We start from the raw sequence: 23,100 nt of genomic DNA, 5'->3' as shown, positions 1-23,100 counted from the left end.
ATATTTGAGAATAAGACTGAAACCTTTTTTATGATAAGAAATATCACAATCAAACTAAAAAGACAAATAATGGGTTGCAAAAAAATCACTTGCATCCCATGTAACAATATTTTATAAATCAAAGAGGAAAAAATCAACAAATGGTAACATGGCAAAGGCTATAAATAAACAAATTGCAAAATCTTAAACACAAATGACTCAAAAACCCACTAAAACAACAACAAAAGAACTGTCAATGAAGCCCACATTCCATTAAAAGGGGAAGAGTAAAGTAAGCTGTAAATGAAGATTAATGAATGTAACACTGTGCAACTATTATAAAGAAATGATATGTGATGTGGACATGTACATAGATGGGGAAGTAACTAGTGCTTTCTAGGAGCACTTACATTTTAAACTATGTTTGTGTCTGATGAATAGGTAAAAGGGATGGGAATAAGGAGGCTTTATTTTTTCTTAATCGGAATTGTCTGTCTTTGAAAATATAAGTGAAAGTACATAAATGGAAGCCGCTCACCTTTAAAATAGCTTGAGCAGATGAACAATGACTCATTAACATGCAAGTTAAAATACTAGTTTGGTCTTAGTAGCAAATATAAAACAAAAACAAGGGTACTCATAGGACTCATCAGCCTTTGAAGATTCCTACAGACTTTATAAAATGAGAAATAGCCAATATAAATTAATTATGTAACAAATAGAAGGTTTTTTTAAATTTTGAACCATATGAAAATGCTGGTTTTCCAGGTCAAAAATAGACAGCGCGAATTGTGTATTCATCCTAAACAGGATACTTATTAAGACGATTTAAAGAATGTTAAAACAGTTTAAAGAATCAAGATCCTGCTAGTATTATTCCTATAAACATAGTCACCTACCTTTTGAGCAAATAAATTAATCTCTTACATTGGCCTAGTGCTATATATGGAAAACGAAACTACATACAATAGTCTATTCCTCTAATGAAACAGAAAGACACTTTCAAATGTTTACTATTGGGGTATCACCTAAGTGAATTTCATATTGAGAAGGTTAACACATTTGTTAGGCTCCCTGATTGTTCTGGGGAGAAGGGATCAAAATGGTACTAGAATGCTGACTCTCAGGGCCCTCTGAAAGACTGTTGGCTTTAGCCTGGTACTTCTTGGAAAGGACCAAAGTTTGATGATTACTCTAAACTTGTTTTTACAGCATGCTATTGAGTATTTCCGCTGCATGGTGCATTTTAGCCAATGCTTTTAGTTTGGTACTAGGGTCCTGAAGAAAATAGCTCATAACCTGACCAATTTTGTAAAATGAATAAACCTTACTATTATTGTTGTCATTTATGGCATATGTATAAAAAAACGCAAAGAATGACTGCTAACTACATATATTTTGCTAGGACTATTTCAGTTTAGAAGGGAAAACTCTAAAAACAGTTTTTGGTAATGAAAATGTAAACAAAATGCCCGGGCGCAGTGGCTCACGCCTGTAATCTCAGCATTTTGGGAGGCCGAGGTGGGTGGATCACTTCAGGTCAGGAGTTCGAGACCACCCTGGCCAACATGGAGAAACCCTGTCTCTACTAAAAAAAAAAAAAAAAAAAAAAAAAATTAGCCTGGCGTGGTGGCAGACGCCTGTAATCCAAGCTACTTGCAAAGCTGAGGCAGGAGAATCACTTGAACCCAGGAGGCGGAGGTTGCAGTGAGCCAAGATCGCACCACTGCACTGCACTCCATCCTGGGTGACAGAGCAAGACTCCATCTCAAAAAATAATAATAATAATAATAATAATAATAAAATTAAAATGTAAACAAAAATGCTGATTCCGGACATGCCTTAGGTTTTATTTTTTACAGGTTTCATAATATTTTTTCTCTCTTAATTTAAAATGGGTGCTGTTTTCTTCTTTTTAGAACCATAATAGTGGCTGCTTTCATTAAATGAGAAAAACAGAAATATATTTCTCTCCTCAAAAATAAGAGCAGTTTTGATCCATTCATCTTCTTTACAGAGAAATTGGGAAGACAGAACAGGAAATGTTTATCAAGCACTCTATAAAAATGAACAGCTCTTTAAATTATTAGTAATAACCTATGTCACTGTCACAAATTATTCCTTTGGTTTGTCAAAGGTTCACGCTTGAGAAAATACTCTTTCTGACCAGTGCTCAAGACAGCTTCCTTGTTAAGGTTTCTATCTGTCTCTCACTATAGGCGATTACAGCAAATGCATCCCAGTCATTTAGTTAATTTATACAAAATAGAATCAATTTCTCCTGTTTCATCATGATTGAACATTTTTCTGAACTCCTGTAAATGAGTAACAGATAAGCACTATTTATCAGATTGTTTGGTGGAGCACACACTTTTGATTATTCTATTTTCTCATTGTTACTAATGAAATATATAATATGCCTTGAGAAAAAACAATTGCAAAGCTTGGCCTCCAAGCATTCATGAGGCAATGGATATTTTGCTGAGAATTTATTGTACCCATACTTTTCTCTAATGGTGTTCTCTCTAAGAGCCCATGGGAGCGCAATGATGCTCTAGGGTATCCGAGATGTCCCAAGGCTTTCAGAACACAGTTAACAGGGGCCCTTGCTCTGCCCTGGCACCCAACAGTCACCAAGAAGTTCCCCATGGTGCTCAGAACCTCAGTGAGGTGGTTCAGGCATGGACACAGGGCACCTTGACACCCTCAGTGTGGCAAGCCCAAGAGACCCTTTTTCCCTCCAGTGTCACAGGATTTGGGGATGGGCATTTAAAAAGCTGAATCTTCTGCACTGCTGCCATCCCTATCCATCACACATGGAGAAGAATAGAAGGAAGTGAAGCACTAAGGCAAAGGATGCTTTGAACCACATGATTTTCCCAGGCTCTGCAACAGGTATGTCCGCACAGAGTGGAAATGCCCGGGCAGAAGCGAGGGTGCAAATGCAAAGGCAGATAGATGAGATAAAGATGCCTCTGGAAGTCAGCTCCCCCAGAAGGAATCATTTTTGTGATCTATGATGGGAGGATAGTTTATAGATCAGTTTGTAAAAATAAATCACTTCTCTTTGTTTCACAAAGTGGGTAATTACAATTAAATGTGTGAAGAGATAGGAAGGTGGGATGGCCATTATCCCTTCCTCCAGGCTTCTGCAGACCTTGTTCCCTGAGGTTTGAGTTGAAGAAACAAAACCAGGACATCTGGGAAGATAAATGGGCTGAGGCTGGAGAGCTGACCTGGATGTCACCTCACCCTTGCTTACCAAGGTCCATGCTCTTCGAGGCTTTCAAATTAATTGATTCAGGCTGCCTGGCCGGTGTCACAGATCTGAAGTTGATGTGCTGATCTGGAAAATATACTGCTGAATCCACCCCAGAGCTGTGGAAGGAAGCCATATGTTGTATTTAGGTTTAGAATAAAATCTTTTAAAAAATGAGGAAGCAGTTCTCATTTTGAACACAGCCACTCATCACTCTGCGCAGCTCCCAACCACATATTTTCAACTAATTCTTAAATCTCAGGTTTCTTTTATGAGATGTAGCAACTCTGTTTTCATGTATTTTATCACACTGTACAATTTAAATAAAATATTCTCTGGGTAATATCGTGTTTTACTCTTCACTGATTTCTGCTAATTGGGATCCTGCTGTACACTCTATAACTTTAAGTGGGTAAAGAGGGCCTGGAAAACACTAGCACTTCAAAAGATGTCACCAGATATTAGCAGAGCCCAAAAGGAGGTTAAGGGATTTCTGTGGACTAAGCTATGCCTATTTTAAAACACAAGTGAAAGGGTTGTATCCTTTAGAGAAAACCATCCTGTTGAAGGACTGATGCCTGTAGGAGTTTGGTTTTCTACTTTATTTAGGTCTTTTTTCTAAAACTAATGCTAACACTAAGCAGACAGTCTGCTCATCAAAAGTGCCAAAAGGAAATAATAGGAAAAGCACAACTGACAATTTAGACACAAGATACATCAAATGCCCATTACAGTTTTCTTAGTACTTGTAGGCAATCTCAAATAACTTTCTTTCTGCTGAATATTTTATTTATTTTGCTTGAAGACAGAGGGTATTACATAAGAGAATTACAGACAATGACTTAGTTCTTGTTTTAGAAATAAATTATATTTATATAATTTTAATCAACTAAATTATAGCCATTTTCTCCCCTTGGCACTCTCATCTATTTGGAAAGTAAATATGGTGGCTCATCTCATTATAATTGCTATCCTAATCTCAGATATAGTGAAAATCTACATCACAAAATCTAAAGTATTGATGTTGGGTTTTTCAAACAGTTGAAGTTTGATACTATAAACAACAAAACAATAGCAAAAATAACTGTTTTGAATGAAAATCCTTCTAAAATTACAAGAGAATCTAGAATCTCGACCTGAAATACCAAAATAAGTTTAACCTTTTCTTGAAACTCATCATCCCTTCATATTCAATATTGCTTTCAAGCAATATTAAAATTAGTATGCAGCAATAATAGTACTGCCAAATGAATAAATGAACCTCCCTTTTTATAATGCAGTGGGTAGATTAAGGAAGTACCTGTTTAGCCAGGTGTGGTGGCATGTAACTGTAGTCCCAGTTACTTGGGAGGCTGAGGCTGGAGGATCACTTGAGTCTAGGAGTTTGAGGCTGCAGTGAGCTAAGATCGCACCTCTTCCCTCCAGCCTGGGTGACAAAGGTAGACCTCATCTCCTCTGCCCTCCCCCAGAAAGGAAGTACCCGTGAACCAGCACAGCACTGTGGTGTGTCTGGCCCACTCTAAATCCTGGCTCCAGTACTTACTAGCTGTGTCAACTAAGAGACTCACTGGACCTCTTTGGGCTTCAATTTCCTTATGTATAAAATGAGTAAAATTACACTCTCTACCTCATAGGGTTGTTGAGAGAATAGAATGAGTGAAGATTTGTAAAGCAAGGACATTAGGGTCTGGTACAGAGTATGTGCTATAGAAGCAGATAAATTAGGTAAGTTAACAAATAAGCAGATCAATAAATTGTCCTACTTTTGCTTCTCAAAACACGATAAATTTCTGAGTTTTTCCCATTACCTGTGCTTTTTACAGTTTCTTTGACGTCTCTGTTTTTGTCAGACTCTCAGCAAGCCTGTGGCTAGGAGCCCTTTTCTCTTTCTATTTAGAAGGGTGATGTGGTTTGATAGTTAGGAGAGTGGCCCCTGTGGGAACATGTCAGGGTGAGTGGCCTCAGTTTCCTCATCCATAAAATGGATAAGAATAGAATTTATGACTCTTTACAATTTTTGTAAGATATGTAAGTTATGTATTGAGAAAAGTACCTAGCACACAGTAAGAGCTTGATCAACCTGAGCTATCAATAGTCCTTTTCTTTATTTCTGTAGGTTAGTGTGGTCTTCGAATGAGGGCCTAAGGCATTTGCCAATGAAAAGATTTCACATGTTTTCATAAACATTTCTCAAGAAGTTTAAATCCTCTCTTTAGAGTTCTGTAGCTTTTTTTTTTTTCTATTTCTTTCCTGGTGTCTGGGCACATTCTCAATACATGAAGCCATTGATATATAACGTGTATTAGATATGGTATCTAGTAAGGACAAAATATGTCAATTGTGAACAAAAATCCTGGACCCACTTAGTGTTATTGACACTAGCCTGGCCTAATAGCGATACTTTCATTTTTTCAGCCCATTTTAAAGAAGAATTCTGAGACACTACTGCAAACATGAGCTTTCCCCCTGAGTCTTGGTGTTTGGAAGCACTTGCCTTTAAATGTGTTATTCGACCTTTATTTGCATTTAAGTTTTCCATCCTTTGATCTGTTGTGATGATGTGGGTTTAGTGTCAGAAAGACTCATGGCCTTCATAGAATCAAAAAGTTTAGGAGCCGGAAGGGATTAAAGGTCACCTCATCTCTCAGATAAGACCCCGAGGCTCAAAGAGGAGAGTCGGCGTTCCAAGGTCACACAGCTGGCCAGGGGAAAGCTGGGACTAGAGCCAGAAGCTCTGGCTGAAATGGTGGCCAGCCTGGGACACAGGTTGTTGCTGATCCCGAATCTGCAAAAATCAAGCCTTTCACTTTTAGTGAAGACTTGCTCACCGTTTATTATGTGGCTTACATTTTAGGTTTGCTTTTTGTTTCAACAGAATGGTGTACATCATGCAATAATAGAAAACTAAATCCTTAATCAAAGCAGTGAAAGCCTCCAGGGAGGAGGTGTAGGACCCTCATTAAAACATAGATCAGATTGCATTTAAAGTGCTCTGCTCAAGGCTGAGAAGCTACCCAACTGAACAATGTGTTGGTGAACCTGATTCATTGTCTTAGATTACCCTCTTAAGCCAGGTGTTAATTCACAAATTAGGAATAAGAGCTCAAATTTTCCCAGACTCTTAGGTAGCAATGATCCCAATCCCCATTTAAAAAGTAAGGTGGCAATGACACTCGATGCAGTAACATCAAGCTAGGATCTGTCTAATAAAGTGAATTTTTATACAAATGTTGGCATATAATCAAGAAGGATCAAAGAAATAAAAGGCTGCACTGTACATATGAATGTAACAAATGCTCTTATGTACACATCTGATTATGTCCTTTAAATTGATCATAATGAGATTTCTACATATCTACCTATATACATACACATATATGTTACCATCATTTTGATTGTGACCAAGTGTACACTTCGAAAACGTTTCATAAAAGGGCCCCCTTTGCTGCGGTACAAAATGGAAATAAGGCAAAATAAGGCTGATATCAGACTGATGGATATTAAGGAGGCAAGTGAGTGTAATATAAGTCATAGGATTAGAGCCAATATGGGCATATAGAGCACCTGAATAATGAGTGAGTGCAGTATTGAGTTAGTTCATGTGAAATTATTTTAGATATGTAAGTTAGACTAGTAAAATGGTTTGTAACTTTATGCTACATATCTCGAGTGTTTGGATTAAGAGGGTGACACAGTGATTAACTATAAAATACGACATTTTAATTTTGAAGGGAGTTAGCATGTGCTCATGGCTGAGTGGGCTGCAGTGAAGGCTGTGGGAAGCTGGAAGTTGACAGCAGGCCAAAGACATGTCTTAGATAAAGGCCGTGTTTTCAGCATGAACAACCAGAGAATCTACCAAATAGATACTCGACATCAAATTATGCTGCCTAATAAATAAGTAAGGGTAGCATGCCAGTGTTTGACTATGGTGACAAACCAGGAATGTGAAAGACATACAAAAGCCAACAATGAATGTTCAAGAACTGTCTGAGGTGAAAAGATGGGGGATGAAGATTTTGAGAGGCAAGACAAAAACCATGATGTCTGAAGTCTCACGTGTGCACAGATGGACTTCAACAATTGGCTTCTATGAGTGAGAGTAGTTTCAGGTATGTGTGTGAAGAAACAGACAGAGAGAGACAAGAGAGAGAAACAGAATATGAACATGTGGGGAATAGCCCAATGTTGTCTAAACTGTTAATAATATTCGATATATTCTGTCTGCTGCGGATTTAGCTTCAACTCTGCCTGAGATCTCACAGTAAGTTTATTTCCTTTATATTTATTTATTACTTAGACCCAGATATTATAAACTTTTCTGTAATAATCATTGCATAATAGTAAAAATAGGTTGAGCAATTTCCTGATTTCATTTTGTACAGGCATTAAGTTTGATCAAATTTGTTTTTCATTCCTCACGCCATAGCAGTTTTCTCTTTTACAAGATTAGCCTCACCCCTCCAACACCCTTTTTTCCTTTGAGAAGGCTTTTACTTTTTTTTTTTTTTTGAAAGGCAGAAGGCAGGACAGCCTTTCTTGCTCAGTGCTCCTGGCTCCCTTCCAGTCCTTCCTCCATCCCAAGTTTCACACATCCAACCCCTGCTGCTGCTGGTCACCTAGGCAACGCAGCAGCTTGCAGGATGGTGCAGGTCACACGATCCTAGGAGGGGAGAGTTTCAAGGCTTAAGACTTGTTCCTTCTATTTTTAAAATACCTCTGCCTTTTCTTCTCCACCCATGCTTCTGATCCCTCCGTCCAGGCCCTGCTCTTCTCTTGCTAGTCCCAAGTCTGAATGGCCTCCTTGTCTATGATGGCTTCTGCCATTCTCTCCATCCTCCATCACTGAAACTGCTCTGCCTGATACTGTCGTCTCCAGGCTCAAAGCACTTCAATGCTTCTCCACTGCTCTCTGGAGAAGCATGGCACCCATGGAGCAGGGCAGACAATGGCCTTCCCATTGATTCTTCCCTGAGATACCACAAGCTTTAGCCACACTGAACACACTCTGCATTCTTCTCTCCCATCACCTGGTTTCCTTAACCTAAACTGCCCTTCCCGCCACTTCTCTGTCCAGAGAGCTTTCTTCCGTTTTCCAAGAAACTGCTTAAACACTACTCTCCTGTGAAAACTTACTTGACAACTCCAGGCAAAGTTAGTGGCTTCTTCCTCTAGGCTCCCATTGCATTTTGTATCTAATGCTTAGCTGGCTGCATCCTAATTATCTGTGTGTCTGTCTCTTTAAGAGGACGCTGCATTTCTTGCAGGCAGGGATGCTTTCCAATCCATTTGAGTTCTTTCTATAGTGTCTGGCTCAGAGCTCCAGAAATACTTTTGAATGGATGGGTAAGTGAATGAATGACTTACCACTCTGCAATGACTGACTTTCACTGCAATGACTGCAATGAATGACTTTCCACTCTGCAGTATTTGCAGAGTGGAAAAGGCGAATGAAGTCTAAGACAATGTCATACTTTTGACTGAAAGGAGATTACTGTTGATGATTAAGAGAGCAGTTCTAATAAAGAAGTGAGAACAGAGGCCTAAAACACAGGGGACTAGGAAGCAAGAGAGTGAAAAGAAGATGGAAGTTACTAGTTCATACCATGTAATGAAGATTTACAGCAGCGAGGACCAATATAAACTTTTTTCTCTCCCCAATTCACAAAGGAATGGCTTTGCAGAAAAGGGAAAGAAAGAAATCCACGGAGACTTTGAAGCCAAAAAGGCAGTTGATAAATCCCTGGTGATCTCTGAACCACCTCTCTCCCTTGAAGGTTTCTCATCTGAGTGCTTCTCTCTAGCCTCGCCTGCACAGATGCTCAGTACCTCTGACTGCAATTGCCCTAAAAGGTATGCAAAGAGTCCTGGCTTCCAGGGAATATCAAACCTCTTCCATTCACCCGACCCATGTTATACACACACAAAAAACCCAGGTTTCATTCTGTGTATTACCTGCGAAAACCCTATAATAAGATTGACTATCTACCAAATGAAGTCTGCATACCTTATTCTCGCACTCTGGGCTTTATCATTTGGCTGATCAGCCCCAAGTTGTGCAAATCAATTTACTCTCCCATCTCTATGCTGTTTCTTCTGCTGCCCTTCCCTCCCGAAATGCCCTTTCTACCTGGGCTCATCTCATGTCCACCTGCTATTCATGAGTTAGGGTTCAGCTCAAATGACACTTTTACCATAGCATTTTTCCTGATTCCTTTATCTGCAGGCATTCTCCTCTGCCTCAGATGCCCAGAGCATTTTATCCACACCTTCTGGTAAATATCACTTGGAACCCTTATGTTCCAGTCGTCCCATGAGTCTACCTGTCAGCCTACCAGCTTCCTGAAGACAGGGTTTATATCTGATTCAGCTTTGCACCATCCCAAACATTTTGCACATATATACAGGACAAACAGTAAGGTAGAACAAATGAAATTATGTTTTAAATGGCTTTTTTTAATGCCACCAAACTGTCATTTTCAAATCAGAATCGAGGCAGGCAATGGAAATGATTGGACAAAATTAAATAGGTCCACATTTTCTTTTATGAAACCCCTAGAGATACTGATCTAGAATATTATTACCATTATCAATCTAGTTCACGAAACCGTAGTTAGCAAGATAACTGACTTCAAAAGTATAAGAATCAGAGATAGCTAAATATAGATGAGCTTCCACCTAATAGAGTTAGCTATACTCTAGGCATGCTGCTTTATTTTTAGCAGACTGTATTAAAAAACATAATAGGAATGACACTAGCATTGCTGCAAGAAAAATGAAGAAATTTCACAGGATTATCATGGGACACAGAATGGAATAAAATACACAGTTTCTAACAGCCATAATAAATACAGAAAATAGCAAAGGGACAATTTAATGATTTTTAAAACTCATCAGAAGAACAAAATCTATGAATTCCCCTTGTCAAATAGCACGTATGCTTAGTAAATCTCTCTTGTGCTTGTGTGATTCTAAAAATTATTGATTTTTTTAGTTTCTATTACAGAATGGATATAATATTGGGTACCCTCTTCAATATTTTAGATTATATATGGCGTTGCTTTAATTTTTAGACTACATTAACTTTCTTGGAACATCTATTTTTAAAATACCTCTAGGGCTTGCAAATTACTAATAAAAACCCATAAGCTTCCTATTTTCTCAGTTTTGTTTTATACCTTCCCATGTCACTTTTCTTTGAGCTCCACGGCTCTAGTTTTTAAATTTGTCAAAGAAAGTTCAGCCATTTTCTTAAATATTTTAATAATTTAAGGTGAACCTTAACAAATACCAGGAAGCAAAATATGCCCAATCTAAGCTATTAGCTATGAGAAAGTTTCACTGAAGCTTTTGCTGGAAAGGAATTATAGATACTATAAGAGTTCCATTCCAGAAAGAAATAGAGTTAAAATAAGTTTGCTGAATAAGGTTGCTGTGTTCTCCCAGAAAAACAAGAACAAGCAGCATTTACGATATATCATTTTATCAATACCTGTGGCTGTAATCTTCGAGGCCCAATTCCAGAGCAGAATGTGGTGTTGGAGAAGGTGGAACTTCACTCTCGGCCCATCCGTCATTGGGCAGCAATAGGTCTATAAACAAAGAACAAATGAAGCTGTATAAAGCGGAAGCAGAACCATTCGATGCCTGGTTTGGTTTCCAGTATCTCTCTCAGACGCAGTTTTAGCCAACACATAAACCAGCCCTGAAATAAATAAGTTCTCACACAGAACTGAAGGATCCTTATGAGAATGAATACCGCTTGTATGAGGAAATCTAAGCCTGCTAATACGTTTTCACACTGGTGACCTGCAGGCAACCCCTAGCAAACCCACTCCACACATCTTGACTACCTTTTCCCACCAACAAAAGGCTGACACATACTCATTACCTGTGATTTGTGGAAGATTAACAAAGTCATCTGTTTTATGGCTTAACATTTTTGTAAACAAGACTCTATAGTGAATACTCTGGATTATATGGTGATTAAAGCATTTGCTTCAGTAGCAAAAACTTCTTTTAAAAAATCATGAGATATAGTATATCTGTTCACCATTTAGACATAGTGGAGGTAAACACACACACACACACACACACGCACACACACAGGCACACACACACACGCTCTCTCTTTTTTTCTATCTGTGCCATAATGGAGACACCTGAGTTTAAGGCCTTATAAGGAAAAGACAGGGGTCTAAATCCTGGTTTTCCCACCTACTAAAAATGTATACTTTTCCAGTTTGTTCTGTACTAGAAGAATAGACATGTATGTCTAATATTACCACAACTAACGAGTAAGGTTGTTGAGATTTTATTGTATAGCAGACATTATATTAAGCCTTGTACATTACTTCATTGAATACTCATAATTACTAACTATATTCACTAGTGTATGAAAAGCATCATATAACATCATGGTAAAGTGTATGGTTTTTGGAGCAAGATTGCCATGTTTCCAACCCTACTGCTGTGTGAACTTGGCGAATTACTCAACTCTTCCAAGCCTCAGTTTTTAAAGCCATCAAGTGGCAACAAGAATACCTTTACTGGAGGAATATGAGAATTAAATTTTATATATATATATATATGTATATATATTTATTATTTTTTTTGAGATGGAGTCTCGCTCTGTCACCCAGGCTGGAGTGCAGTGGCGTGATCTTGGTGCACTGCAAGCTCTGCCTCCCAGGTTCATGCCATTCTCCTGCCTCAGCCTCCGAAATAGCTGGGGCTACAGGTGCTCGCCACCACGCCTGGCTAATTTTTTGTATTTTTAGTAGAGACGGGGTTTCACCATGTTAGCCAGGATGGTCTTGATCTCCTGACCTCGTGATCCACTCACCTCCGCCTCCCAAAGTGCTTGGGTTACAGGTGTGAGCCACTGCACCCGGCCAAAGTAAATTATATTTAAGCAGTGATTTGTAAATGCAAACTGTTAACATAGGATTATTATTCCATAGATTGTAAGTTCTACTTGTATCTATTACAGTGACATATTTGATAAGATGTGTACCTGATTTGTCCCTGAATCACAGAATAAGAGACAAATCTCTCTACCCTTGAGAACTGCTGTTGGTGATAAAACCTGCTTTGGCTTGTCCACATGCTGGATATAATGGTTAATTTTATATGTCAACTTGACTGGGCCACAGGGTACCTAGATATTATTCTGGGAGTTTCTGTGAGGGTGTTTTTAAACAAGACTCACATTTAAATAAGTAGACTGCCCTCTCTAATGGGGTGGGCCTTGTCTAATCACTTGAAGGCATGAATAGAAGAAAAAAGATTGCCTCTCTCCTGAATAAGAGAGAATTCCCCCTGCCTGAGTGACTTTGACATGGGACATTGGCTTTTTTCTATCTTCAGACCCAAACGGAAACATCAGTTCTTCCTGAGTCTCAAGCCCGTTTGTCTTCAGACTGAAACCACGCCATCAGCTTTTCTGGTTCTCAGGCCTTCAGACTCAAACTGCACCGTCAACTCTTCTGCAACCCCAGCTTGCTGACTCATCCTGCAGATCCTGGGATGTGCCTGTCTCCATGGCCATGTGAGCCAATTCCTTATCATAAATCTGTTCACACACACACACGCACACACACACACACCACACACACTTGGTTTTGTTTCTCTGCAGAATCCTGATAAATACACAAGGCAAGGACTTGCTCCAAGCTCTGCCCCAGGCACTGGACTGATGTGGAGGTAGTTGTAGCACAGCTGACACGCCCCTGGGAATGAAGCTTGAAGCAGATCTGCTAAGTAGGTGACCAGGGGGAAAGGAGCACAAGGGCAGCGCCTGCACTGTGCCCCTACACCACCTCCAACCCTAGGGGCCCATTGATTTGTTAGTGGTGGCAGCAGTCAGGCATTCAAGACTTGCTAAGAGAAACAGAGCAGAAGGACTGTAATGTAAATTGGGGACAATGCACATCCTGGGACAAATTCCCTTCTGCTGGCTCTCATCTTCTATCCTCTATCTCTCAGTCCATCTTCCACAGTGTTGGCGAACGTATTTGTGATCACGTAACTTGTTGCTCAAAATCACTTCAGCTGCACACATTGCCTACGGAATAAAGGTCTACGATCCTGGCAAACAACTTTATCTCCCATTATCTGTTAGCTTACCATTCCCTGACAACACCCCTGGGTGTTCCTGCCTCAGTATCTTTGCTTATGTAACTGCAAAACCTACTCTACCTGTCAAAGTCCTACCCTTCTCCCACGGTCCATCCAAATATCACTTTTACTATGAAGCCTTCGCTGTTGCCAAGGATCTGTCACTTTTATAAGAGTGGCCAAGAAGACCAGTGCCCCCTCTATCTGTGCTCTTCCTCTCTTCTTGGGCATACAGCTGGACACCATTGCTAGGGCCTCTTTGTCCCTAGCCTAGTTCTTGCAAATGGAATGTGGGCTGCTATGATATATGTCATTCCCAGTATCAGTGGTTATGAGAGGGTGCACCTTCCTCACTCTCTCTTCCTTTCCCCAACTATATCACGCCAGGTGACGAGGTGCCCAGCCACCAGTGGAAGGAGCCTAGGTCCTGTAATCACTGCATGGAGCACAGCTGCCAAACCTCATTGTGCAGTGATAGGACCAAGAAATAGACTTTCACTGTCTTTATCTATCCAGTGACACTTTAGGTTTATCTATTACTTAATATTATGTAAAGTAATTCTTGGAGAGCATTTATCAAATGCCACTTTTGCAATAAACTATGTATGTATTTATTGTTCTATCAAGCTATTATCTATTTATCTATGCCTATTTCTTTTACTAGACTGTTGATAACTTTCTCCTCGTGTTCCTCTTTCTCATTTTTCCATGTTTTCTACAGCCTCTTCTCTGGCTAGTTTTACTACAATCATTAAATTTAATTTTTATTACACTCATGTGAACCATTTATGGTTCTTTATGTGTTTATGTGTTTTTATGTGTGTCTTTTAAAAGTGGTGATCGGTGCAGAGGTAAGTATCTTGTTTGTTGAGGTAAGTATCTTATTTGTTGACTCTCTATCGTTGTTACTTTTTTTTTTTCGTTTTTTGAGACAGAGTCTCACTCTGTCGCCAAGGCTGGAGTGCAGTGGTCTGATCTTGGCTCACTGCAAGCTCTGCCTCCCGGGTTCAAGCCATTCTCCTGCCTCAGCCTCCCGAGTAGCTGGGACTACAGGCGCTTGCCACCAAGCCCAGCTAATTTTTTGTATTTTAAGTAGAGAGGGGATTTCACTGTGTTAGCCAGGATGATCTTGATCTCCTGACCTCATGATCCGCCCACCTTGGCCTCCCAAAGTGCTGGGATTACAGGCATAAGCCACCACGCCTGGCCCCTTGTTACATTTTTTTTTTTTTTTTTTTTTTTTTTTTTTTTTTTTTTGAGACGGAGTCTTGCTCTATCACCCAGGCTGGAGTGCAGTGGCCCGATCTCGGCTCACTGCAAGCTCCGCCTCCCGGGTTCACGCCATTCTCCTGCCTCAGCCTCTCCGAGTAGCTGGGACTACAGGCGCCCGCCACCACGCCCGGCTAATTTTTTTTGTATTTTTAGTAGAGACGGGGTTTCACTGTGGTCTCGATCTCCTGACCTCGTGATCCATCCGCCTCGGCCTCCCAAAGTGCTGGGATTACAAGCGTGAGCCACCGCGCCCGGCCCCTTGTTACATTTTTTAAACAACATATTCAGATGCTGTAAGGAATTTTTATTTTCCTCTGGGCCCAAGCACCTTTGTTAAGCCCTTGTTTCAGTGTAAAAGTCTGGAATTCTTATCTCCTATAATAATATTTCTGGATTTCATTGAGTGTACGAGGTACAGTCTTCTTGATGGTCATTTCATATATATCTATGCCTGTAAATGTTGACACGGCACTTCCTGTAGTCATTACTTCATTGATGGCCAAATGGCTCTTCTTTTTAATTATCATCTTGTGTTGTTATTTGTGTTGTGGGATCTATCCTACCAAGGCCACATCAGAAAACAATGAGTAACAGAGATTGTAACTTTAGACAAGAGGTCAGCAAGCTATGGCCCTGGTCCGAAACCAGCTTGCCACCTGCCTTTGCAAATAAAGTTTTACTGAACAGCCATGCCTATTTGTTTATGTATTGTCCATGAGTGCTTCTGCTCTACAATGGCAGAATTGAGTGGTGACAGAGACCTACAGTCCAAAACCTGAAACATTTACTATCTTGCACTTTAAGGACAAAGTTTTTTGACCCCTGCTTCAGACTATTCTTAAGGACAATAATACTACCGCATTCACCACTCTCGATAGTGTTTTCTGCACAATGGAGGTATCCAATAAACATTAGCCAAATTGAAACGTATAATTCCATCTTGGATAGTCATTCCATACGTAGTGCTTTACATGCTATAGAGGAGTAGATACATGCTGGTCCCCAGAAAGATACACATTAAAAATAATTCTACTATGATGTGTCTCAGAGGACCCCAGGGAATATGGATCCAGAGAGATAGGTCACAGAACCACAACTTTTGATTTGAGATGGAGATGAAAGGCCTAACCCAGTGGGTGATGCTGGGCGACTTGAGGGCAGTGGGTGCCTAAGACAGGAGTGCACTTGAGCTGAAAGAGGAGAAGCAGGAGAAGAGCTATATGGGGGAGACAAGTGCAGTGAAATGAGAGGTAATGCTAACCAGAGGCAAACTGCATGAGGCGATTCCTCAGCCCAGGGTAAGATCTGCCAGCAAGATTCCTCAGAAAATACAGTGTTGGTGCATTTCATTACCATTCAAATGCTTAGTAGGATTTTATAGGAAGCCCTTGGGACACAGCCTCCATCCCTATTACCATCTTGAAGCACCACACTTATTTCACTACCGGCATTGCTAGCAATTCTTCAATACAAATGTGAATTTTCTGGTGTTACGATTTCTACAAACATTAGTTCTAAAAATGCCTTTTTTTCTGTGTAACAGCTTGACAGGAATAAAAAAAATAAAAACCAAGAACTGTGGGTGGTATGTGCTATTATTACAAAAATAAATGGAACACAGAATATCAACATTGGATTTTTAAATACACAAAGGAAAGGAAAAAGGAAAGAAAAAAAAAAAGTCAATGTTTTGGCTGTAACAGCTCCTCTCCTCACTAGACATTACATTTTGTCAAGTTAATCTTGTTTTTCTAAAGAAGATCCTTGAAAAAACTGGTAGTGGCAATCAACATTCAGGTTTTATAAGCCTTAGTGGCCTGATACCACCTGACATGGATCTGAAACTCAGAACTCCCAATAGTTCTCTAAATATAAAATGCCATTAATATTACAAAGAGGTGATGGCAATGATACTCTTTTATAGCATCATGTTTATATATTCTGCTATAATTTTTTGGTCTCTAAATCAGTAGGCTTACATAAAATGTAAGAAAATTTCATCTACTGGCCACTAACAATGAAAATGTAATGAGTCTGTGTTTTGATAGGCCTAAATTTTATAATCTAGTATGGTAGCACAGATCCACAAAGAAAATATAATAATATATTTTCTCTACTTTTGAAAAAATAATGTTTAATGGAGTCACTTCGGAAGAAAGAAACAGGAAACGTGTAGATAGTTAATTTATATATTTTTTTCACTGATGTAAAAATTGTTCTAACTAAATCTACATCCTGGGAAGAAAAGAACAGACAAAATCTCCCAGTAGTTGTCTGAGGCTGCTTGTGCCCAAAGGACTCTATTTGTACAGAAGATATACAAAGTCTGAACATTCTATCGAAGTTCCAAACCAAATTATTATTGTATTGTATTTTCAGCATGTGCTTGGAATGGATTTTCTTATTTATTTTTTTTTCTGGGTGTATCCTTACACATTAACTACTTCTATGGTTTCATTAGTTTAGCCTTTGCTATTCTTTGCAGAGATATTATTCCATGTACTTAAGTATCTCAATGTCTTCTGAAAATACATTGTGTGTCACTTAAGGAGGCTATATTCTGAGAAAAGCTTCATTAGGCAATTTTGTCCTGGCATCAACATCATAGCGTACTTACTCAAACCTAGAAGGATTAGCTTACTCTGGTAAGCTCTGTGGTATAGCCTATTATTGCTCCTAAGCTACAATCCTGTATAGCATTTACTGAACACTATAGGCAATTACAACACAATAGTATTTGTGTATCTAAACAGAAAAGCTACAGTGAAAATACAGTATAAAAGATAAAAATTGGTACACCTGCTTAGGACACTTACCATGAATGGAGCTTTCAGGACTGGCAGTTGCTCTGGGTGAGTCAGTGAGTGAGGATGAGTAAATCTGAAGGCCTAGAACACTACTGTACCCTACTATAGACATTACAGACACAATGCACTTAGGCTACACTACATTTCTAAAAAATATTTTCTTTCCTCAATCTCAGTAACTTTGTTACTTTATAAATTTTAATTTAACTTTTTGAATCTTTTGTAATAACAGCTTAAAACACAAACACATTGTACAGCTGTAGAAACATATTTTTTCTTTATATCTTTATTCTATAAGCTTTTTCTATTATACTTTTTTTTTTTAATCTTTTAAACTTTTTTGGTAAAACCTGAGACACAAACACACATTAGCCTAGGCCTAGATAGGGTCAGGATCATCAATATCACTGTCTTCCACCTTCACATCTTATCCCACTGGAAGGTCTTCAGGGGCAATAACAGGCAGAGAGCTGTCATTTCCTATGATAACAACGCCTTCTTCTGGATACCTCCTAAAGGAACTGCCTGAGGCTGTTTACAGTTACCTTTTTAAAAAAATAAGTAGAAGTGTACTCTAAAATGATGATAAAAATTATAGTATAGCATTAGGAATTTTTCAGCTCCATTATAATCTTTACGGGACTACCATGATATATGCGGTCTGTTGTTGACCAAAATGTCATTATGTGGCACATAACTGTATTTTATAGATACTAAAAATGAAACAAAAGGTACTTAGTGTTCATTTAGATGTCATTGGCGTAACTAGGAATTAAACTCTAGACTTAGTAGACACCGGGCCACATGTTGCTGGAGAATTAAATGCCAGTCAAGTTATATAAAATCTAGATATTTTAATACAGATGTCCACATTCGTGATCACAAGGTAGAAAGAAGGCTGTTTTATTTTGCAGAAAACTTGCCATTCCTTTCCCAGGCTCTTTTGCTACTGCAATTTAAGATTTCAGAAGGCAATCTTGTTCTGTCAAGAAAACTTTTAATTTCTGTTTTTTCTTTGAAACAGAGTCTCCTTGCTCTGTCACCCAGGCTGGAGTACAGTGGCACGATCTTGGCTCACTGCAAGCTCTGCCTCCTGGGTTCACACCATTCTCCTGCTCAGCTTCTCAAGTAGCTGGGACTACAGGTGCCTGCCACCATAATTTCTTTAAGGTGAGAAAAGACATACTGAGTATTTTTTTTATCTGTATACTAAGTAAAGTCAGCTTCTTCTTCCCCCCACCCCACCACCCCCCCCGCCGCCGCCGATAGTAGCTGGGATTACAGGCATGTGCCTGTAATGATCCCATCACATCAGGCTAATTTTTTTTTTTTTTTAAGTAGAGATGGGATTTTTGCCATGTTGGCCTGGCTCGTCTCGAACTCCCGACCTTAAGTGATCTGCCTGCCTCAGCCTCCCAAAGTGCTGGGATTACAAGCGTGAGCCACTGTGCCTGGTCTAAAGTCAGTTTCTAATGGGCATTCTCAGTAGGTGAAAGGACTCCAATAGTTTAAAGAGACCAATATAAGTCAGACCCATGCTGTGGTTTGGAAGACAAAATGAAGACAGGGAGACAGGAATTGAATCCAGACTCTGCATGTATCAAACATGCATTCGTGAGTAAATTATTTACTCTCTCTGACTTTCTAGATCTTCATTTGTAAAACGAAGATAATATCCACTTTGAGTCTGCATGCAAATTACTCAACACAGTATCTAACAGACAGTAAACACTTAATAAACGATAGCAGCTGTTGCTACTACTCTTGCTAAAATGGAGGAATTCCATGGAAAAAACAACATCCCATTCTAATGAGACAATTTAATTCTAGAGCCACCTCAGATTTACAAGTATGTTATGATGGAGTAATTTCACAGCTTGGAACTTCTTTCCACATAGTTAAATTATGATAACATCTTAAGTGTTCAAAATATAGGAACTGATTACATAATATATGGTACTTACCTTCAAAAGACACTATGCAAATACTGAATGTGATATTGTAGAAGAATATTCAATGACTAAGAGGCATATAATGTGCTATTAATTTTAAAAAGCAATTTCCTAAACATTACATACATTTCATTATTTCACTTTATGTATAAAATATTTTCATTAAAACGTCCTGAAAGACATACATGTTACTGATTAGGATCTTTGATAGAAGTATAAGTAAAATTAAATTTTCTTTTTATTTCTTTTCTCTAAATTTTCTGCAATGAATACGTATTGCTTTTGTAATAAAAAATTCAAGTTATTAAAGAAAAGAGATACAGGGAGATAAAACAATTTTCTTGGTGACTTGAAGTATATTTTTTAAAAGACAAAGAGGAAAACCCGGATTTTTTTACATCTGGAGTCAGCTAGAAATGGGATCCATGTCAGATAATAAGGCAAGACGGTGTAGCAAGACAATAACAAGAACATGCCAACCATCACGAGATGGTTTCAGGTTAGGATATTCACCCATTCATCATACTCATATTATAATCGAGGATCATCTGTGAATCACGCTATGACCATTTTATGGATTATAAATCCATACAGTTTAAAATTTTGGTAGTCATTTATTTATACTTGGTAACTTCCAATATTAGAAGAGTTTAAAAAATAACAGTTTGCCATCTTTGATTCTCCAGTGATCGTTTGTTTTATATATAACCCTCCATGTTTGGGGCAGCAAGCACAGAAAGTGTCACTTAAACTAGAGACATTGCCAGGAATCTGATTCACAAGTTCTGAGTCAGCTCTCCCCCCAATCTCTCAGTGATTGAGTAACAAAGTCTGCACTTAGTCTAATTAACTCCCCTTGACTATTTTTTTTTTTAAGATAAAAAGACACTTTTGTGTTTTCTCACTCCATTTGCAGTGGATAAAATGAATAGACTCTTACCTTTCTGTTTGTCTTGTGGACTGTAAGTGCCAAGTGGATGCAGGGTACTATTATCATTTCGCCTAGAGGTGGTTACAGCATTTTGACAGTTCTCAAAGCATGGCTTGGAAAATGCCCCACACTCTGCAGGATCCTAAGAGATAAAAGTAAAAATTACATTTGCATTTTTAATATGTTCCAACTTGGTCAGTTGAAGCAAAGTGAAAGAATGATCGCTGTATGAATAGTCTTTCAAGAGTCTATTACACTTAAGTCCTCAACTATGGAAACTCAAAATGGCCCTATCAGTGAAAACATCTTTGAGCATAAAATAAAAAGTACTGACAATGTGGTGCTAAGGATTAGGAGTGCTGATAGCCAACACAAAAGAGGATTAACTTTATTATTCTCTTTTCCCACTTACAACTGGCTTCTTTCAAATTTTCTTCCATCTGGGAATACAGCTTGTGGCAGTGTCAACACAGGAATACAGTTCATGCCAAGGGTGTTTCTCTGCCAACCAGCTGGTTCCTCTCTCTCTCTGCGCCTAAGTGCATATGCTCTAGGACAAGTCAGAACTCAAGCAGGTTCGCCTCTGAAATGCCACCAGTGTGTCTCTGCAGATACTAGGTCTTTGGCCAGGAGCTAAATCAAACCGCTGTGACAACGCCAGACAGCAGTTCTCCTGAGGGTTCCCCCCTATATTTCCCTTTCCTATTTTGATTTTTACAGTCTGTAAACACATTCACAGTTTTCTGAAAACTGCTGTATCCAGAATAACACCCCTACGATCCAACTTCCACAGGTGCTGAAGAGGGAATTATTGGAGGAGGCTGATTATAGAGAACTCTGAACTATTTTTTTTTTTTCAAAAAGGTTGGAGCAAAGAGAATTGGGGTTTGCTCTTGTTCGTATTATTTGTCTCCATAACAGATTTTAAGGAGGTAAATGATTTGGAAGCCATCTCATGGCTGTTCCCTTGACCATTTGTGAGAAGAATGTACCACAAACAGCAGCACCCATCTGATTCCCAGAGCTCTTCTGAGAATAGCATTTGGCTAAAACAATGCATTGGATTTATATTTTCCTCTTTGGTTATAAAAATTCAGTGTCGAGCTAGTCACACAAAATATCTAAAACATTCCATTTTTGCATTCTTAATAATTAAAATGTTTTCAGCTGCTGAAGGTCCTTTAGCTTTTTGTCAAGGCTTGTAACACTTTTCCCACACCCAGTGTATTACCCTTTCTTCTGAACTGCTAGTCAAACTGAGCCTGGTATAGGAGGTAAGCTAGTCCTAAATTAAAGCTGGAGCTGCAGCAAGAGAGAGAGCTAGGGCTTGCTTTGCACAGCCTTGTGCTTTGATTTAACAATAACAACAAGAACAAAAAATTTTTTTCTGCTTCCCCAGCTCTTTGATAAATGACACAATCGATACCCCAACAACTGATCAGTAACCAGCCTAATTAAAGCATTCAGCCTGTAAAATAGAGCCGTTGCAGAGCCCTCCATTAGTGTCCCAGCCAATCAAAAATATAATGGATTTTTAAACATATTCTGCTTTTGCCACGATGAGCCGGCAGCAGGGAGGGAAATGTTTTGGGGAAAGGAAAAACAAAATCAGGTCATAACCCATTTTTTCATACCAAGTCTCTAGGCTCAAATAGAATTACAATTGAACCTCAAGCTCATCCTTTGAAAAATATGTTTCTGTTTAAAATGATTTTGATTCAATCAAGGGCTCATTATGTATTCTTCACAAGGTCCTCATCAAAACTGTTTACATATCTTGTACATCTGGGTAATGCGGGAAAAATCCCAACAACTATATATTTTGACTTCTCTTAAGTAGCTTCTTCAATTTTTGAGATATCAATATAATGTTCAAGCAACCATTTTGGTATTCCTGGCAAATCTAACTAATTGATTTGCCTGAATGTATCAACAGTGCTGAGACCTTTTTCTAGGTTATGGATGCTTTTTATTGTACCAGAGGGCAAGTGCTGTTCCACCAGAGAATACAGCAAAAACATGAGCACACAAAATATGCTCTGACACAGTGAAACACAGATTTGAAGATCAAACAGTTGCAATTTTTTTCCAATTTAATAAAGATAAACTGTACATTACTCTTCTGTCTTTATAAGAATTAATGCTCTTTAATCTTCATGGGTACCGCAGAGATGCTCAGTAGCCGAGAGTCAAGTGCCTGCTCATTCCCCATGGAAAGCATGTAAATATTAGCAAAACTAAAAATGGATCTTGTTTAAATGTCCTCATAGAAATTGCTTTTTGACCCAGTTCTTATTCTTGATCAATTCCCTGGTGATCTACATTAACATGGCACTTCTGATGGCGGGCAACAAATGAGAGTTTCATAGTTTCTTCTGATGGAATAATGTCAATCTATCCCAGAGTGTGAGAATTAAAATGAACATACCTGCAGTAAAGGGGAATGCAAATAGTAAAGTGTGCCAACGAGATGAGCCAAAATATATAACGCCTATCTGCTGTCATCTACTAACTCTTTTAGAACCATAGTCATTTCGTTTTTAACTTTTGCTATCTGCACAGGTATGTTATGCTACAGCAGTTTCTTCCAGACACTTCTATTAGTTGAGGTATCTTTGTTTAAAAAGTCTTAAGGGAGATCTGATATGCAGATGCACAGAAGGGATGACTCAGGCGTTCGCAGTCCATCCTTTCAACTCTCTCCAACAAACGGGTTCCATGGAGTCCTAGGGCTCTGGAGTAAGAACTATCCTAAACCAGATGGGGCCAATTCTCTCAGGG

At 38.9% G+C, this 23,100-nt stretch overlaps 1 protein-coding gene across 4 annotated transcripts in view; it reads right to left on the bottom strand.

Moving 5' to 3' along the window:
• The window catches only part of PARD3B (par-3 family cell polarity regulator beta), a 1,082,106-nt gene that overhangs the window by 432,575 nt on the left and 626,431 nt on the right, over positions 1 to 23,100 (bottom strand). For all 4 annotated transcript variants that reach the window (XM_055290335.2, XM_055290338.2, XM_055290337.2 and 1 more), the window contains 3 exons: positions 20,329 to 20,461; positions 10,731 to 10,830; positions 3,242 to 3,357 (listed from right to left, as the gene is read on the bottom strand). In XM_055290335.2, the coding sequence (XP_055146310.1) occupies positions 3,242 to 3,357; positions 10,731 to 10,830; positions 20,329 to 20,461 (349 nt within the window). The remainder of the gene's footprint in view (positions 1 to 3,241; positions 3,358 to 10,730; positions 10,831 to 20,328; positions 20,462 to 23,100) is intronic.

Source organism: Symphalangus syndactylus, chromosome 8, assembly GCF_028878055.3.
Source record: "Symphalangus syndactylus isolate Jambi chromosome 8, NHGRI_mSymSyn1-v2.1_pri, whole genome shotgun sequence".
NCBI classification, from domain to species: Eukaryota; Metazoa; Chordata; class Mammalia; order Primates; family Hylobatidae; genus Symphalangus; species Symphalangus syndactylus.
Note: the sequence above shows the minus strand (reverse complement) of the source record. Positions and strands in the feature narration are given on the sequence as shown.